The 19,825-nt window shown below is 40.6% G+C and overlaps 2 protein-coding genes across 11 annotated transcripts in view; one reads left to right on the top strand and one right to left on the bottom strand.

Annotated features, from left to right (window-relative positions):
• Positions 1–19,825, top strand: part of LOC113645130 (tripartite motif-containing protein 16-like) — a 664,889-nt gene that overhangs the window by 442,876 nt on the left and 202,188 nt on the right. The gene's annotated exons all lie outside the window — the stretch shown is intronic.
• Positions 319–19,825, bottom strand: part of hfm1 (helicase for meiosis 1) — a 42,220-nt gene continuing 22,713 nt past the window's right edge. For 7 of the 10 annotated variants that reach the window (XM_047820349.1, XM_047820352.1, XM_047820353.1 and 4 more), the window contains 29 exons: positions 19,115–19,315; positions 18,852–18,940; positions 18,708–18,751; positions 18,480–18,581; positions 17,791–17,936; positions 16,717–16,811; positions 15,322–15,455; positions 15,188–15,235; positions 15,018–15,098; positions 14,280–14,371; positions 12,568–12,674; positions 12,442–12,489; positions 10,638–10,735; positions 10,351–10,485; positions 9,119–9,204; positions 8,898–8,981; positions 7,664–7,821; positions 7,472–7,575; positions 6,506–6,691; positions 4,961–5,038; positions 4,763–4,878; positions 4,556–4,638; positions 4,298–4,356; positions 2,921–2,998; positions 2,465–2,701; positions 2,222–2,294; positions 2,066–2,123; positions 736–878; positions 319–634 (listed from right to left, as the gene is read on the bottom strand). In XM_047820349.1, coding sequence (XP_047676305.1) covers positions 571–634; positions 736–878; positions 2,066–2,123; positions 2,222–2,294; positions 2,465–2,701; positions 2,921–2,998; positions 4,298–4,356; positions 4,556–4,638; positions 4,763–4,878; positions 4,961–5,038; positions 6,506–6,691; positions 7,472–7,575; positions 7,664–7,821; positions 8,898–8,981; positions 9,119–9,204; positions 10,351–10,485; positions 10,638–10,735; positions 12,442–12,489; positions 12,568–12,674; positions 14,280–14,371; positions 15,018–15,098; positions 15,188–15,235; positions 15,322–15,455; positions 16,717–16,811; positions 17,791–17,936; positions 18,480–18,581; positions 18,708–18,751; positions 18,852–18,940; positions 19,115–19,315 — 3,027 coding nt within the window. In that variant the 3' untranslated portion in view covers positions 319–570. Of the gene's footprint in view, positions 635–735; positions 879–2,065; positions 2,124–2,221; positions 2,295–2,464; positions 2,702–2,920; positions 2,999–4,185; positions 4,357–4,555; positions 4,639–4,762; positions 4,879–4,960; positions 5,039–6,505; positions 6,692–7,471; positions 7,576–7,663; positions 7,822–8,897; positions 8,982–9,118; positions 9,205–10,350; positions 10,486–10,637; positions 10,736–12,441; positions 12,490–12,567; positions 12,675–14,279; positions 14,372–15,017; positions 15,099–15,187; positions 15,236–15,321; positions 15,456–16,716; positions 16,812–17,790; positions 17,937–18,479; positions 18,582–18,707; positions 18,752–18,851; positions 18,941–19,114; positions 19,316–19,825 lie in introns of those variants that run through there. The other 3 variants (XM_047820351.1, XR_007144317.1, XR_007144316.1) reach the window with 3 other exon arrangements.

Below are 19,825 nucleotides of genomic sequence, written 5' to 3'. Positions count from 1 at the left end.
TTGATTTGATCATTACCACCTCCCCCACTCTAGAATTTAGCACAATATGCACAATATAATAATTCATGCACAATATAATGATTCATATCAACACAATAGTCCCATAATAATGAATATAAATATTAGTAATGTTTGTATATATATATATTTTTTGGAATATTTTTTATGTTAAACATCATCAGAGTTCTTCTTTGCTCGCTTTATTTCTTTCTTTTGTTTATCTTTTCTTTCTTTAAACTACAAAATACAATATTAAGAAATATTAAAAAAACAATACAGAACAATGAAAGAATATAACAACAACAACAATAATAATAATTCATTAATAATAACAATAATATATTATTTATTTTAATCCATGGTGTGTAAAAATTTCACCACATCAAACATAAATAAATGAATTCATTTCAACTTTACGACATTTCGCTTGCTAAGAACTTAAATTTAAGGAAAATCCTTTTCATGCAGAACATAAACACTTTATTTTTATATCAGAACATTTCTAATGAATAAATTAATGACTTCGGTATTGTTTAAGACACTAAACCTTACCAACAACCTCAAGAAAGTCTAGAAAATTCCATCGAATATGCCGAGAAACATGTCGACCTCTCGCTCCTCGTCTGTCTGGCTCCTGTACGAGTTAGAACATGTTCAATAATCAGAACACTGAATCAATAAACTGATCATTTCTACCTAACTGTATGTGTCAGAGCCATCAGAGTTATTAAATACCTGCCGGGGACTTTATGCTGCGCGTCGACTGCTGAATCTGTCGTTGGGAAACGATTCGGTCGTCCCGTAGGTGAGATGTTTTTCCCGCTCTGTTTGGTGATCGGCTGTTTCTCTGAGGGGATGGAAAAGTCCAGACGCGCTCTCTGTCAGGGTAATAAAAGCAGACACCACACTGACACTGGAGACTCCTTACATAAACAAACGCCTGTTTCTCTTTACTTCAGTAATGAATGGGCTGTTACTATGGAAACCTTAATGCTATCGTGGCTGTTTTAAAGGTGGGGTCTCTGATGTTTGAGAAATGCTTCAGAAAACTGAGTCGGAACAACAAACTAAACAAAAATCAAAACTGACATGTAGCCAATGAGCAGAAAGGGGCGTGTCTTGTCAATATGGGTGGAGAGAGTGTTCAGTGCGCATGTGTGACGTTAGCAGAAAGCGGTTTTAACATTGACATGGAGGATAAAAACAAAGAAAGAAAGCGAAGAAAGGCTTACGATAAGGACAAGAAGTAGGACGTGTTAATATAGGATCAGCTTTCCAGCGCTGGAGAGAACTGAAGGAGCAGGAAGTTGGCCACATATTCACAGGTTGGAGTTTCCCGAGTCAATAACTCCTGAGCTAAACGCTGTTACTACACAAATAACACCTCTTTTCTATCGTAGTAATGTAGAGACGCAGCTACAACCGCGTTTTGTGTAGTAACAGCGTTTAGCTCAGGAGTTATTGACTCGGGAAACTCCGACCTGTGAATATGTGGCCGACTTTACTTAAGACGCCGAGGCGCTTTTTTCCTTCTCGATAGGTGAGTAACGTTGGTTTTGCTTTGTTACACAGAACTAATATATGCCTTTGTCCTTTACATGATTATGCTTGTGTGGCATTTTTGCTTGTTTGTTTATCTACAATCGTATTGTTCTTCCCTTCAGCTATGATAAAGACACATTTCTTTCCACTAGTCACCTGGGTTATGTATGTATGTGTGGGCGGAGCTATCGATACAGGGGTGGGACCCGTTTGGGTTAGGGGTGTGTTTGTTTTGGTGATTTCAAATGTCAACATTGGCTTTCAAACAACAGAGACCCCACCTTTAATGTCAGAGCTGCTGTTAAAGAAAATGAATCAACAATTTCTGGCTAATCAGAGTCCAGCAGTTCTTAGTTAAAAAAAAAAACAGTTCACTATCAAAGACAGGACATAAGTGACTGCTATCTGTGCAGCGAAGTAACACAATGACAGATGCTACCTTTTTAATTAATTGTTCAAATGTTGCAGTAACTGATGAGAATGTTAATAATCTGATGAATCAGATAAAAATTAAACTCTAAACCTTTGTAGTGAAAGTCAGTTCTGGGCTTTTTTGTGGCCTTCGATCTGCACATCCAAGCCTGAAAACAAGAATAAAAATGTCTTAAAAAGTAAATAAATAAAACAAATAAAAAAACAAGAGCAATACAGTACAAACTGTTACAGAGTTAAATGTGACCTTGATGGTGTTGGAGGTCTCAGAGATCCTGCTTTCGCTTCCACACAAGCACGAGGAACTGGCATCAGATGATCTGAGCACACAAACTAAATGTTACATCTAAATGTTTCCTGTCACCTCTTTCCGCTCATTACCTTCTGGTCATGGATTTATTTTTTAAACGACGGTGTAATTTGATGATTTGACTGTATTTGGTGCCACGAGATATTATTCTAACCGAAAAAGTCCAATAAAACAAAGCACCCGTTGCAGCAGAGCCGAGTCCCCGACGGTCCGACTCCTCACGAGTCGTGGTGAAGTTATCGTCGCTGAAGTCGTCCCAGTCATCCAGCGCTAAGTCAAAGTTCACGTTGAGGACGTCAGACGAAAAGCCGCCGTCGATACCGAGGTCTGTGTGTGAGACGGAGCCGTGAGCCGAGGCTCCGCCGAGAAGGGTTCTGCTCAGAGCTTTCTTTGTTGCTTCTCTCCTCATGGAAACATCTAGAACAACGAGCAAGGGTTAATTCATCAACATCCGAGTGTCCTAAAGTGTCCTGAACACACTCTCTCTCACACACACACACACACACACACACACACACACACACACACACACACACACACACACACACTTTTGTGAGTTTTGTATTCCTGCATCCATAAATCCACTTTGGCAGTTTCACACGTTGAATTTCTCAGATAATAAACGTAGACACTCACGGTGAGATGTGGCGTCAGCCTGGAACATGTGCTCCTCTACCGCATCAGAATAAAACCCTTCAGTGTTCTCGCTGTACTCTGTAGATCAGATGAGACGCACTGGGATTAACACCATGTAAAGATACTGAAAGAGTCGTGAGAACAACTCTAGTGTCTCCTTGTTTTGTGTCTATTTTACATTTAGGTACTTTCAGTAACACCATAACACGTAACCTCCATGATAACCTCCTGTAGTCCCCGGCTCTCGGCGTCTACACCACTAGGGGCTTGAACAAGCAGGTTACAGCCAGGTTTACACTCAGGTTTTAGGTCAGATCATTTTTAGCAGAATACGGTCACTTTCTGAGTCATTCTTTAGATGAAATAACACTAGAGATGACCAATCACAGAGATTTCCAGAGCCAATCAGATTCTGAAGCTTGTGTTAGCTAGAAATGTCACCAACCAGCATGACAGATCGTTAGCTAACGAGCTACGAGCTGATGTAAACGTCATATTTTCAAAACAGTCTGTTTTTAAGCCATGTTGAGGGAAACTCGAAACTAGAGGCGGTGAATCGGCAGAAGTCTGTGGAAGCTTTCTCGTTTAATTAACAAAGGAAATATTATAATTACATACTTCAGAACTTTTATAAATGACAGGGCTGTCAAGTGTCACGCATTGAGAGTGACAGTCATGCATTTGGGTCTTTTCTCCTGCTCTCATGCCACACATCGTATTTCTCACGCAGAAAATCTTTTTGTCTATTTATCATATATTTGAAATGTGCAGCGCCCAAAATGTATCAGTCCGCACCGCCGTCTCTGTGGAACCGGGCAGGAACCAAGCGCGTCTCCCCTGGAGCTCTTAGTCGAGCCTGACACGTATTAGCCAATCAAAATAAAGAGGCTACAAAATAGCCAATCAGAAAATAGCACTATTGTATCTGGGTAAGATTTAACGCAGCAACCAGTGAAAAAAAATATTCATTAGAGAGGGTACTTTCTAATGTTTGAACAAAACCTCAAGACGAAACAGCTCGTCTCTGGACAGGACGTTGTCCACAATCACGACCCTAAAAATGGGTCATGATTGAGGACAATGAGGGGGTGTTGCTGGGTGGGTTGAAAATGTCACTCCTGCCTGTCTTCAAAACTTGAGAGCCCTTAAATGAGAATACAGAGACTCTGCTACAGATGTCATGACCGGTCGTGTTCAGACATTTCCTTTTCACTTCAGACTGTTGAAACACTTTGTTGGTCCACGTTTAAACGATAATTATTCACCGTATACAAACAAACAACAGGATCAGCGCTTCAGAGTTAGAGCTCCACCTGCTGGACAAAAAACATCATCTCTGCTTTTTTTTTTCTGTCCCTTTGAAACAAACACACCCACCATCATGATGTGGCTCAAAATACACCTGCTGCTGAGGTGTTTCAAGATGTTTCTGAATCCTGCAGGAAAAACACATCAAAAGCAGAAAAACGTGAGTTCGAGGCCCGTGGCATTGTGGGTAATGTAAGAAAATGTTAACCAAGTGACAAATTCACCAACATTCTGATGAAAGAATGAAAAACAAACAAACAAACAAACAAAAAAGATATAAGGATTAATATGCAAGTGCTTCAGGGAAGAGTTTTTAATCCCAGATACCATGTAGCAGCAGGCATCAGCTGTTTGGGTGTGTAGGAGAAATGCTGCATGTTGACGGCCTCTTCCTCACTTTTCATCTTCATCTGTAACAAAACACTAACAGTTAACTTCTACAACACTGCAGATATATAAAGAAAAACAGAACAGATATCCATGTCCCAGATATTGTAATTTACTCCAAACAATCTATAAGGAGGACAGGCTGACCTTCAAGCGCTTGACCGGGGTCTCCAAGTGTTTCTCGTTCCTCATCTTTAGATCTTGGAGATATGATGAGAAAGTGGGCTCTTGACCCATGAGCTTTTTTTGCACACCAAATTTGCCTGCAGTGAGAAAAGTCGATTCATTTCGACTACTAACCAAACTTCATTTTAATACTCAACATTAACCTGTTCTGGTACTCACAGCATTCATGACCACAGAGCTGCTTGTTTTTACAAAAATGGTTACAGTGCCTTTTGCTGGGATCCATCTGAGGGGGATCTGCAGGGAGGAGAGAGCTTTAAATAGTTTATAGATGACAGATACTGCAGTACCTCACCTGTCCACCAGAGAGCAGAAACATTAATCTAAAAGTGACCCCTCATGTCCTACCCGTGTGTGACCTACTCAACAACCTGCCTGTTGGTACAGAAATGATAAATACATTCCAGTCTGATGGACAGATTCAAACCCTTTCAATATCTCACACTTAGATCCAGCTACACTGACGGATGTCACGATAACACTGAGTTTAAATCTGCTGTGATGATATTAATTAAATAATAATTAAGAGCTCCTCCAATTTTCACCAAACCAAAGAGATGGCCGTCCAAATTTTATTAGCTCACATGACGAGTCACGATGAAACGTGTCACTTTCCCACTCAGTGAACTGGAATTTCACTGTATGAATCTTCTTGCAGAAAATCATCATTTTCTGGAGCTTCAGGTATCACCATAAGAACAAGCAAAATAATATATATGCTACACTCTAAATACCAGAGGTGGGAGTAAGTCACACGTGTGCAAGTCACAAGTAAGTCTCAAGTCATGAATGTCAAGTCAAGTCAAGTCTTTTTTTAATATTTGTCAAGCAAGTCTCAAATTTGAGACTTAAGTCTGACTCGAGTCAAGTCCCCCATCTCTGAGTCATTTAACTCAAGTCCGAGTCAAGTCTCAAGTCATGAATGTCAAGTCAAAGTCAAGTCGAGTCTTTTTTTAATATTTGTCAAGCAAGTCGCAAGTCTCAAATTTGCGACTTAAGTCTGACTCGAGTCAAGACGAGTACCCCATCTCTGAGTCTTTTTAACTCAAGTCCGAGTCAAGTCTCAAGTCATGAATGTCAAGTCAAAGTCAAGTCGAGTCTTTTTTAATATTTGTCAAGCAAGTCTCAAGTCTCAAATTTGCGACTTAAGTCTGACTTGAGTCAAGTCGAGTCCCCCATGTCTGAGTCATTTAACTCAAGTCCGAGTCAAGTCTCAAGTCATGAATGTCAAGTCAAAGTCAAGTCGAGTCTTTTTTTTATATTTGTCAAGCAAGTCGCAAGTCTCAAATTTGCGACTTAAGTCTGACTCGAGTCAAGTCATATGACTCGAGTCCCCCATCGCTGCTAAATACCATCAAATTTGCGTTCATTATGGCGTCATACAAATAAAGAGTCTTTATTTTTACAGATTTTACATACTAATTTAGTCTTGGCCAATTACACCAGCTACCAACCCAGGAGGGAGAAGGCTAACGTGAGGTTTACCTCAGACTTCATTTACTGTACTATGTTCCTGACACCTTGTGAAACTTATACGGTCTCAGACATCATGCTCAGTGTCTCAGCTCCAATCTAAAGTCTCCCGTGGACATTGAATTCATTTTGTATTGAAATAAAGTTCTGGAAATGTATGTTGAGTTTGTTCTGATTCGGATATTAAATGTAGTGGTATTTATCTGGCAGATCAGCTCATATCTGTATTGCCTGTTTTAAACCGTCCTCTCTGTGCCGTAGCTCGTGCTGTGGCGGGTTTCCCAGGGCCGACGTTTCTCTGTGGGCTTTCGCTCACGTTTCTCTTTAATGCTGGACTGTCTGCTCCACGTGAAGCAGCTCGAAATGTCTTTGGTCCTGAGTAGAAGGCAGTGAACTTCTGTTGGATATCCAATCCCACTGCACAACATCAACACACACAATGAATAGAAAATATACACACTGCTTCATAGTGTTTTATTCCTCTTACACCACAGTAATACAGAAACATATTTAAGTACCCGTGATTGAGCTCTTACTATAAAAAAAAGGCGGCATATTAGAAGGAGCGTGTGATGTAGAGGTCTTCACGGGTCCACTTAGATCCGAAAACCCGAGGTCTGACCCGAGACCCGAGTGGGTCCAGGTCTAAAAGTTTCACGTGTACCTCGGACACGGGTCGGGTATAATAATAGCGGCATCGGGTCTCGGGTAATTTAAAATGAATGTGTTTTTACCGAACGGACCCGAGAAGACCTGAACTACTGTATCTCGTGTGTGTGCATCGACTCGAGTCCTTTTCAAACCTCTCCTCTGTTTGCCAAGACCGCCTGCGACATGTGGCTGGTGACGTGCGGCTGGTGGTAAGCTAATTTTCGTTGAAACAGACCTGTCAATCAATTTTGAATCCACGCTGTAGCGGTTACTTTAGTGTAGAGTTATGCAACATTCGGGTCCAGTCGGGTAAAAAAAAATTGCCAACGGGTCGGATCGGACTCGGGTCTAATTTTTTCGGGTTTGTCTCGAGTCAGGTCTTTCTTAAAAAAAAAATGCACGTCGGGTTCTGGTAAAAAGTGATTCGGGTCACTTCGGGTCGGGTAAATTTCTTTAGACCCCAGAAGACCTATAGTGTGATGTTCAGACAGGATCAGACTCAGTGCTGTGTAAATGTACAGAAGAGCAAGTGAACACAGCACACACCGTATTCAGAGCTGATTACATTGATGCTGATCTCATCTCCAGCAGGGGTTCTCGTCACCTCGATCCTCCTTGACCAGCTTCCAGACTTCAGCAGTACGGTGTCTCTGCTCAATGAAACATTAATATCGTTATTAAATGATATTTTACTAAGAAGTCCTCGTGGTAAAAAAAGGGTGAAGACCAGCGCCTCACGAGATCTTCTGCTGGAAGACGACGTTATTGTCGCAGTCTCCGATTAGAAGTGTGACATAATGATGGTCCGGTGCCGTCCTTTTCAACATCAGCTCCTCAAAATTCTTCAAGTTGACTGTGATAACGATCTCAGCTGTGGAGACGCTGTAACGGGGAAGCTAAAAAACAAAACTCTTTTGTAATGCATCGTGTCTGTTGGTCTGCAGAAGGAGACATGTTCAATCCCAGAGGTGTGGCTTGTCTGAATGAGATATAGACTCTGTGTCTGTCACTCAGAGTAAACTAAATGTGGTCTCTATATCTGTCTGTAACAATGAAAGAGATGTTTCGGTTCTAATGAAGGAGGCATTTTGTGCCTGTCAGTCCCAGAGAAAGGGGTGTGGCTTTGTGCATCTCAGTCTTAATAATGGTGATATGGTCCACAATAAATCTTAGTCTTAGTTTACATGCCTGTCAGGTCCAGTAAAGGAGGTGTGGCCTATGTGCCTGTTAGGTCCAGTAAAGGAGGTGTGGCCAATGTGCCTGTCAGGTCCAGTAAAGGAGGCGTGGCCTCTGTGCCTGTCAGGTCCAGTAAAGGAGGTGTGGCCTATGTGCCTGTCAGGTCCAGTAAAGGAGGTGTGGCCTATGTGCCTGTCTGGTCCAGTAAAGGAGGCGTGGCTTATGTGCCTGTCAGGTCCAGTAAAGGAGGTGTGGCCTATGTGCCTGTCAGGTCCAGTAAAGGAGGTGTGGCCTATGTGCCTGTCTGGTCCAGTAAAGGAGGCGTGGCCTATGTGCCTGTTAGGTCCAGTAAAGGAGGTGTGGCCTATGTGCCTGTCTGGTCCAGTAAAGGAGGCGTGGCCTATGTGCCTGTCAGGTCCAGTAAAGGAGGCTTGGCCTATGTGCCTGTCTGGTCCAGTAAAGGAGGCGTGGCCTATGTGTGAGTCAATTCCAGAGAAAGAAGAATGGTTTCTGTGCTCTGCAGCCCCTGTAAATGAGGCATGGTGAGTTTCCTGAGAAGTATGATGGCCTAAAGTGTGTGTAAATCTGAGTAATGCCGGCGTGGTCGCTGTGCAGAAGGGTGTTGTTACTACTTGGTACTCTTACTGCTGGCAAATCATTTCACTGAGCTGTTTACAGTGACCACTGCAGCAGTTACAGTACAGCTAAAAGAAATCTATCATTAAATTTGACCGAATCCATTGGGAATATACACATATATGTGTAGATATTAAAAATAAAAATAAATAACTGTCACCTGTTCCAGACTAACTTCATATTTAGGGAGTCTGTTGACAGCTTCTTTGATCTGGTTTCCAAATGGAGGATGTCGGTTCACGATCTAGACAAAAACACATGTCAGTGAGACATTAGACATGTGTTAGATTAGTTTACCATGAGATTAGTAAGTCATTAAATGTGTTAAGAGAACACAGCAATATGTATGATAAATGATGGTTAGCGATGGTTAGTCTGTACCAGCTCCAGTTCTCGAGGATTGCTGGCTTCAATCTTGCTGAACGAAGTCAGTCCTGCATTCACCATTGCATTAGCCAGAGATAAACCTAAAACACAAAATATTTACTGAATATTTAACTGGAAAAACTGATCTTGTCGCATCACTGTAATTCAAATAACCCCCTAAAGGGCATGTCTGAAGAATTTTTTAGAGATTATTTACAAATAACTGTGTTCTTTTTTGTGTCATGGACATGTGCTCCCCCTGTAGGTCTTTTAAAGCTCCTGTTCGGTTCCTGTTGGCCTACCAGCCTTCTATTTATTTCTGTGCCTATTTAACTATGCCTACCCCTACTGTCCTCCAGTCATCCATCTACAGTATACAGTGATACCTCGAGATACGAGTGCATCGACATACAAATTTGAAATATGAGCTGTGATTCGACCAAATTTTTGCCTTGAGATATGAAAAAAAGATCCCCAACACCCACGTGTGAGATACAAACATCCGAGCCGGTTTTTGTTAAAATGGCTGGCAGATGTTTGTGAAGAAAGAGTGACAAAAAAGGCAAAAACAATTGAAGAGAAAAGCAATGAAGAAAATTAAGCGAAATTAATGTAAAAATAACAGAAATTGTAGCAATTAAGTTCAGTTAAGTTAAGAGAATTTCAGTTAAGTTCATTAATTTTAGTGAAGTTTAGTTACGTTCCATTTAAGTGTAAAGTAGCATTAAGAGTGTACAGCGGCGAGTAAGTGAACGAAAGTGAAATTGTAATTCCTCCTAACTCCTCCGCCTGTTTACTCCTCCCTCAACCTCCGTGCGCATCTTCCGTTAGCTCAAGTCGTCTGATCTCTTAGGTAAATAATCCACTTTATAGTAAAACCAGTTTATTTTTTAACATTCTCTTTTATTACTGTATGTTTTTATACAATATTTGTCATTTATAAATACAGGTACTGTTAATTTTTCATATTCAAAACGCAAACAAAACAACTGGAGTGGAATTTTGCGAGCTGGAACGGATTAATGGGATTTCAGTTAATTTAAATGGGGAAAATCGCTTTGAGATTCGAGCAAATTGAGATATGAGCAAGGGCACGGAACGAATTAAACTCATATCTCGAGGTATTACTGTATATTTATCTCTGTAACCATCCATGCCATAATTTTCTGTCTCTCTATCTATCAATTTACTGATTCCTCCATCCATTCTCAGTTCTATTCTATAAAGTGTTTTTAAACTGATCTCACCAATCCTGTCCAGTTGTTTGGAGATGTAGGGTGAATCCTCCCACAGCTTGGCTCTGAAGCACTTAGCCAGGATCACAGCATTTAGCTGGGCTGAGAAATTGTTCTTAGGGTTCTGAGTGAGAAACTCCACCAGGCCTGGCTCAGAGCACACAAAACACCACACTGCTCAAACACTCCATCACAGAGGGGTTGATCGATAAGTAACAGAGAGACTGAAGCAATTAAAACACGATTTTTGAGTTATTACTAAAGACACGATCACAACACTTTTGATAAAGGCAGGTTACATTTGCTAAGTCTGATTCCACTCCTGAAAATCTTCCCAGTGTCTTGCATGAGTCCAAATTCCTGAATGGGGATGCAGCCCAACTGAGCCTGAATCAAACTGATGAGAAAGGAATCAACCAAAATGTAAAACAGGACAAAATGTATGGCATCATAAATAAATCAGTATTGAGTTTGTATTAAAAGCCAGTTCATTGCACAGCTCCTGAGATGTCTACACGACTTCACTATCTGTACTCCAGTACTGTAGGTGATGCTATTAAACTTTCATAACAATTTCCTGTCATCCATTCAGTCAGCCAACTTAGAATGAATCGACTAGGAATCGACTCATTTATAACAACTGATCAGACTCTGTCCTCTCTGTATGATACCTGTTTACTCCATAATTAGGCCATCCTTAAAAATATTCTTGTTTGCCGTAACCTGACCGACTCTGTCAAATATTAATTATATTTTAATAAGTATTGTAAATATATAAATTGCCTTGGCCTACATACAAACAAAGGCTACGCTCTTTCTTTTAAATAAAAACCCGTGACGTCATCTATGATCCCACCCCCAGTGTCACCCATATGAGGATGGGTTCCCCCTTGAGTCCGGTTCCTCTCAAGGTTTCTTCCTTTACCAATTTAAGGCAGTTTTTCCTTGCCACTGCTGCCTGAGTCACCTCAGACTTGCTCATAGGGGAATAAATACATACACACTGTGAACTATATACAACTAATAATAATCTAGAATTTTTATTCTGTTAATTCTTATTTCTTGTATTATTCGTTATTTCCTTTATCATTAATTATGTTTACCTTCTGCTCTGTGTTTATGTTCTGTAAAGCTGCTTTGAGACAATGTCTATTGTAAAAAGCGCTATACAAATAAACTTGAATTGAATTGAATGTTTACACTATTGGTTACCGGATGTCACACTACGGCCTGCGCGTTCGCTTCGTCTCATTCTCTCATTCACTGTCAGAGTCGACGGTTCGCGCTCGGTAATGATGGCTGCGGCTGCAGTAAACAAAATGTTTGCGGTCACCGTTCAAAGTCATACGGGTTCGGGCACCATAATAAGTCTAAAAAATTCATCAAAACAGCTGGACACCGCTTTAACTTGGCACAAAGTTCTGAAAAACTGTGTCCAGCATCAAAATAAGGTTTGCGATGATGCTCCCGAAGGCACGGGTCGAAGACCCATTCATTGACGTCATGATATGCTAATTTGGTTAAAGTCATACCTACGTAATCACCATCACCAAAATTGTACTTTTTTTTACATTGAAACTTATAGAAAAAAGGGATATATACAATTTATAAAATTACTAATTTACTGTTACTGCAAACCAAAATATTTTTAAGGATGGCCTTACGTCATACTGTTCGTGGAAGCAAACTAAATACTGAATATCGTCTATGCGCAGAGGATGCTGAGTTATCAGAATGTCAGCACGATTTCATACAACCGTTCTCTTATATGAATTGATTGACTAAACCCCCATATCTCAATAACTGCTCTGATCAATCTTTTATTAATGTCAACTGTGGATCACACTGTTCAACTGTCCAACTGTGAGCGCTACTGGAATAAAAACCTCAATGTATTCACCTGGATCAGAATAGAGGGAATTGTTTGAGGACAATCCAGATGAAATTCCTATCCAACTGAAGGAGGTGTGATAATATCCTTCTGTTAAATTCTTTTTTAATGTATGTACAGTACTGTATACAGGTACCACAGGAAATGTCACGTCATGTTTATAGCATAAAGACAAAGGTCTGCACTCTAAAAATGGTGAATTTGAATCCTACCAGTTAACTTTCATGTCATTGGTTTTGATCTTTCCCTCCATCGGATACCTAAAAATCAGATTGAGAGATTGTTTGTATTTAAATAAAGCCTGAGAAGTCCTGAATGTGAGAAATCGTTTCACTGACCGAATAGTGACCCTGTTCTTATCCTTGTTCAGAATGTTCAGGGTTCTTTTCTCACTAACTCTCAGCTGGACATCACTGAACTCCTTTACTTTCGATATTATATCAACCTGACACAAGTACAGATTAAACCACAGGTGTGGGATTTAAGTGAGTTTTTACATACAAACAGTAGATATAAATACTTAAAGGTGCGGTGCACGATGTTTGAAAGCCAATGTTGACATCTGAAATCACCTAAACAAACACGCCCCTAACCAAATTGGGCGTCACCCGTGTTTTGATAGCTCCGCCCCACACATACATACGTAACTATTATGGCGGAACCTGCTGGGGCAGCTGGAAGAGGGGATATTTTTATCAATAAATGAACACAATGAGTAATACTATGGTAATATAAATGTGTATTTGTAGTACTGTGTGTTGTAGCGTGAAAGGTTTAGCTCCGTTTCACGCGGAAGACGACGTTAAACACCTAGAACCCGAGGCAGAGGTAATGGCAGGTATCCGCCATGTCAATGTTTCACTCGCTTTCTGCTAATGTCAGACATGCGCACTGAACAGTGTCTCCGACACATATTGACAAGACATGCCCCTTTATGCTAATGTCAGACATGCGCACTGAACACTGTCTCCGCCACATATTGACAAGACACGCCCCTTTTATGCTAACGTCAGACATGCGCACTGAACACTGTCTCCGCCACATATTGACAAGACACGCCCTTTTCTGCTAACGTCAGACATGCACACTGAACACTCTCTCCGCCACATATTGACAAGACACGCCTCTTTATGATAATGTCAGACATGTGCACTGAACACTGTCTCCGCCACATATTGACAAGACACGCCTCTTTTATGCTAACGTCAGACATGCACACTGAACACTGTCTCCGCCACATATTGACAAGACACGCCCCTTTCTGCTAACGTCAGACATGCGCACTGAACACTGTCTCCGACACATATTGACAACACACGCCTCTTTCTGCTAACGTCAGACATGCGCACTGAACACTGTCTCCGACACATATTGACAACACACGCCCCTTTCTGCTAACGTCAGACATGCGCACTGAACACTCTCTCCGCCACATATTGACAAGACACGCCCCTTTATGCTAACGTCAGACATGCGCACTGAACACTGTCTCCGCCACATATTGACAAGACACTCCCCTTTTATGCTAACGTCAGACATGTGCACTGAACACTGTCTCCGCCACATATTGACAAGACACGCCCCTTTTATGCTAACGTCAGACATGCGCACTGAACACTGTCTCTGCCACATATTGACAAGACACTCCCCTTTTATGCTAACGTCAGACATGTGCACTGAACACTGTCTCCGCCACATATTGACAAGACACGCCCCTTTTATGCTAACGTCAGACATGCGCACTGAACACTGTCTCTGCCACATATTGACAAGACACGCCCCTTTATGCTAACGTCAGACATGCGCACTGAACACTGTCTCTGCCACATATTGACAAGACACGCCCCTTTATGCTAACGTCAGACATGCGCACTGAACACTCTCTCCGCCGCATATTGACAAGACACGCCCCTTTACACGTTTGTTTTGTTTGTCGGCCCGACTCAGTTTTCTAAAGCATTTTTCAAACATCGTGCACCGCACCTTTAATCTATATCGATTATCAAATCAGTACAATAGGTGGTAATGAATAAAACGAATAATGGCTCACCAGTTCAGACAAGGTTTCGGTACCAGTCACCTTCAGAAACTGCTTCATGGTGTCAAACGCAACACAATATCGAGCCATAAGCTTCCCACTTTCTGTGCACAATCAGTTTGAGAAAACACATCAGATGAATTATTCATAATGCTTATAGCATACATTATACAGTCAAAAGTTTGTGCACCCCAAGACCATCTCACCCAAACGTGTGGTTCATCTGTAAAATGTTAACACAAAGATTTAAGCATACAATTTTACAGAGTGACTCTGTGCTGTAGCATTACAGTTTCCCTTCACTGTAGAGTCCCGACCCTGTTCTGTCATGACAATGTCCCTGTGTACACAGCAGCTCCATGAAGACATGGTGTAGAGGTGAAGGATAGAGTGAAGAACTCAAGTGTCCTGAACAGAGCCCCGACTCTGACTGAACACCTTTGGTATAAACTGGTGTAAATTGGAGTGAACTCACCCGGAGATCAGTGTCTGATCTCATTATGCTAACATTTACATTTTATATATAGTAGAAAAGCAGATATCTGACCATATCTGGGTTTTTCCGGGTTGCCATACAAATACAACTAACCCTAACCCTAACACCACAATGTTACTATTGTCATTAACATCAAAGTTCATATGTATAAGGGTACTAATTTTATTCCACCTCAAACTCATTTCTCATCACTATTCTAAATAACCTCGTTCATAAATCAAGATTTTAGCATAACCCTGAACACGGTCCCTCACCTGTAGGTTTGATGTTTATGTCCTCGTCCATTGTGATCAAATTAAAGGAAGCCAGTGAGTTCAAGTTTCTCAGACAAAGTTCTAAAATGCGGAAGGAATTTACAGCCGTGATGATGTAATTCAAGCGTTTTTTATCGACTGAAGACGTGAACGTGAGATATTTGTCACACCTTGCAGTTTGGTTTCAATTCCACTTTTTTCCAGATTAGCAGAAAAACCTGGAAACAAGTTTCAGATGAGTCTGAATGATATGTACACGGTGTATATTAGGGTTTCTGTCATTTCAAAAAGGATTCTTTATTACCGTAGTGTTTGGGATTCTTCAAAGCACGAATGTAGAGGAACGTGGAACGAACCCAGTCTAAAGCCATGTTCACATCAGAGATGGTGTAAAGGACAATCTCAGCGTTCAGATGCTCTACCAGGTTTGTGTGCAGGCTTAAAGACGAAAGAAATAAAGCTCAATCCACAACAAATGATTTAGAAGAATGAGAAAATCTGATTTGCACTGAACAAGTGACCATGTACAGTATAACTATATATATATATATATATATATATATATATATATATATATATATATATATATATATATATATCATCTTCTAGTCTAAAGGGATGTTTCATTAGATTAGATTAGATTCAATTTTATTTTCATTACACAAGTACAAGGCAACGAAATGCAGTTAAATCAGTTTGTACAAGATTTAAATGAGTTAAATAAAGTGTTAATATAGCAGTAATTTACAGATGTGTGTGTGTACTATGAACATAATATACAGATGGCTATAGATATAACTGAAATTTACAGAGGGATGTAACAAAAATATGGCTATTACTATAAACAGTAATTAGATGTGTATGTACTATGAATATAATATGCAGATGAATATATATGTACTATGAATATAATATACAGAAGAATATATATATGTACTTTGAATATAATATGCAGATGAATATATACTGTATGTACTATGAATATAATATGCAGAAGAATATATACTGTATGTACTATGAATATAATATGCAGATGGCTATTATTATAAATTGAAATTTACAGAATGGTATGTGCTATAAACAAAATATATGGCTATTAATATAATATATTGCTGTTACTATAAACAGGAGTCAGGTGGATATATACAATGGTATTCATATTTCTACATTTACTACATCTGGGTTTCTGGTTGAGACTCAAAAGAGACGCTGTGCTCTTCTGGATAGTGAGAGTGAGATATTTGTCATGAAAACCCAACAATGCTCATCATTTTCCACTATATAATGAAGCACGGTGTTGGTTTGACTAATCCTGTCTTCACTCACTCACATTCTGTACACCGGATGTTGTATAGTAGTAATGGATATAATGTCGCTCTTGCAGGAGGTTCAAAATGTTGAGGAGAATTTTGTTCTTTTTAACCAAAACCTGATATAAACTTCTTGTTTTAGGTCCCTAGGAAATTGTACCAGATTTAATTTAAGGATTTCATAGCAACAGAGTTGAACACTTTTGTGTACTGGGATTTCTAATAAATTTGGTAAACTATATGAATTTTTCCCTGCCTTTATTATGATGGATGATTCGTGTGGATCTCAAACCCAGGTGTAGAAGAATAAAGACCGAACGAGTTTACAGGATGTTCTGCATGAGCACGAGCACAGGACCGGCGTTACGTTTAGTCACGTGTGGCCGTACCTGCTCTCTATGGTCTCTGAGCCGCTCACTAACTGTAGGTACTTGTCTCTAGTCTGAGATCTTGTCATGATCACAGCAGTGGCTGAAGTGTCAAACTACAATAAATAATAAAAAAAGGAAATACAACAACAATGATAAAAGGTTACGAGCACTAGCCTTCGATGGTAGTTAGGTAGTAGGTTAGTATTATTACCATAACGATGAAAGACACAAGGAGACACACAGAACATTATTTTAAACGTACACATTGTGAATTATTTACCAAGGTCATTAAAATGTAGCTGTGAACAGCAATTACAGTGATCCCTCGTTTATCGCGGTTAATGGGAACCGGAACCCCTCGTGATAGGTGAAAATCTGCGAAGTAGGTTTGGCCCTAAGTTTGACCTTTTCACTGATGGTCATCATCTTCCTCTTGGGCTCACTATAGGAACCTTTCGCAGGGGCACGGCGCTTAGGACGCATCGTAAGGGCTTAACGAAAAGTTAAATCCGAACACAATACGTGAGACACAGTTGACAGCGTGAACGAGAGTGGCGAGATACAACAAGGGAAGAAGCTGGGAGAGGATGCGATGATGCACAGCCAATCAGCTCAGATCTCACCCGGGAACCAATCATGTGCCTTGTCTGAGTGCCCGTGGGTATGTACAAAGTCTCTGAGAGAGTTTCTCTCTTTGTCTGACATCCTGGGAAACCGTTTTTATTTTTATTTATCAGTGAATATTTTTGAAAACTCAGCGATGCACTGAGGCCACGAAACTTGAACCGCGAAACTTGAACCGCGAAGTGGCGAGGGATTACTGTATCAGGGTTCCAGCATTTTAAGAGCTTTAAAGTGCACGAGTAAAAAGATATTAATGTATGGGATTTCTAAAAGATTATTATATTATTTCTCGGACCGGTCGCATGGTGTGTATGGGTCGTTGTTTTTTTCAGTTCCCCAGCAGTTCTGATTTAACATCGAAGACAAATACAAACTGTAGAACCGCAGCAATCATTAAATGTGTACAGTCATTAGGAAAAAAAAAGTTTCATTATAAGTATAAGCCATTTCTAATGCGATGTTCCGTACCTGTGGTCTGCCTGCTCGACCAATCATCTGTAGTATGTCGGCTTCACTGTACTCCTCACATGCTCCGCCCACGTAGTGCATGGTGGATTTGATCACCACCAGGTGGGCTGGCAGGTTCACACCCATGGCCAAAGTGCTGGTAGTGACTGAGACAACGTTGACAACGTACTCTAATATTTACACTGACAACATTCTGCGAACAGCCCAGTTTCACATTTTATTTAAAGGTGGGGTCTCCGTTGTTTGAGAAACGCTTCAGAAAACTGAGTCGGGCCGCCAAACAAAGCAAAAACTAAACAAACGTGTAGCCAATGAGCAGAAATAGGATCAGCTATAGGATCAGCTTTCCAGCGCTGGAGAGAACTGAACGTCGTCTTCCGCGTGAAACGGAGCTAAACCTTTCACGCTACAACACAAAAACACATTTGTATTACCATAGTATTACTCATTGTGTTCATTTATTGATAAAAATACCCCCTCGGCCAGCTGCCCCAGCAGGTTCCGCCATAATAGTTGCCTAGGTTACGTATGTATGTACTGTATGTGTGGGGCGGAGCTAAGGGTTAAGGGCGTGTTTGTTTTGGTGATATCAAATGTCAACATTGGCTTTCAAACATCGTGCACCGCACCTTTAACTGTTTATAAGTATAAAGTATATGTTTGGGGCAAGAACAGAAAGCTTTGCTCACAGAGGACGGGCAAGTCGCCAAGTATAAACGCATCTTCAACCAGTTTCCTGTCTGACACACTGACACCAGCGTGGTGATACCCCACTCCACACATGATAAGATCTTAATGATATCAAAGAGATTTTTACATCAGTACATATAACACACACACTCACACACACACACACACACACACACACAGGACTCTATCTCTTTACAAATGCCAAGCAATAAATTACGAACACATACCTCTGAGTTTGCTATCAAGAACAGAGTTGGCGTATTTCATCAGCCTGCGAGTAATCAAATGATTTATATTGATTGTGGATCTAAAAAAAAAAAAGATATAAAAGTATAAATAGTATATAAATCAGTGTGAGAAAGTAAACGCACCTCTGTCTGTGATCAATAGTCATAATGAATCTGGCATCCTTGGCGAGCACAGCGGCAGACTGTTGAACTCCTTTCCTCGTGGAACAAAACTTTGAGACGCACAATAAATAAATGATGGTCAATTCTGTATTCTGATTGGTCAGAAGGGTTCGGCTTCAAATCACATATGGTTGATATGGTGATGATGGAAGGAGTCTCCAGTGTCAGTGCTGTATGGAAACAGTACGTTGACAGCTGGAGAACTGATCTGTTTTTTTTCTCACCACCAGTGTTGGTTTCTGGTCGGAGTAGGTCTGAATGATGCTGGTCATCTTGTAGTTGAGAGAGAGGTCAAATTTGAATTCGTTCTGGTTGTTTCCACACGGAAATCCCAGTACCACTTTCCTCAGTTTCACCGGTCTGTGGCTCTCGTCCATCATCAAACACGCCGCTGGACCCGAATCATCTGACAGCCACTCGGACACCTGCATAATCAGTCCATCGTTATAATAGTGCTTCAAATGATCTGTCATTTGGAATGTTCATTCATTCATTCATCTATCTATCTATCTATCTATCTATCTATCTATCTATCTATCTATCTATCTATCTATCTATCTATCTATCTATCTGTCTGTCTGTCTGTCTGTCTGTCTGTCTGTCTGTCTGTCTGTCTGTACATCCATCTTTATTTTATTTGTCAGTACTTCTTGCACGTCACTGATCCATACATCTGTCAGTCTGTTTGCCTATCTTTCATTTTGTCAGTCTGTCCATCCATTTTTGTAAATCCGTCTGTCTATGGGCCTTTTTACACCTGGTCACTTCGTGTGTTTTCTCTGATCCGATAGCTATCTGATTTGTTAAAACTGTACCATTTACATTAGTCCACATAAATGCGTCTCGGAGAATCGGACATCGATCCGTTCTTTCTACTCCCGCCCAAAATGCTAATATATTTTACCTCATTTCTGGGGTAATTGAAATGGAACACG

This window comes from Tachysurus fulvidraco, chromosome 11 (assembly GCF_022655615.1).
Source record: "Tachysurus fulvidraco isolate hzauxx_2018 chromosome 11, HZAU_PFXX_2.0, whole genome shotgun sequence".
Lineage (NCBI taxonomy): Eukaryota > Metazoa > Chordata > Actinopteri > Siluriformes > Bagridae > Tachysurus > Tachysurus fulvidraco.
Note: the sequence above shows the minus strand (reverse complement) of the source record. Positions and strands in the feature narration are given on the sequence as shown.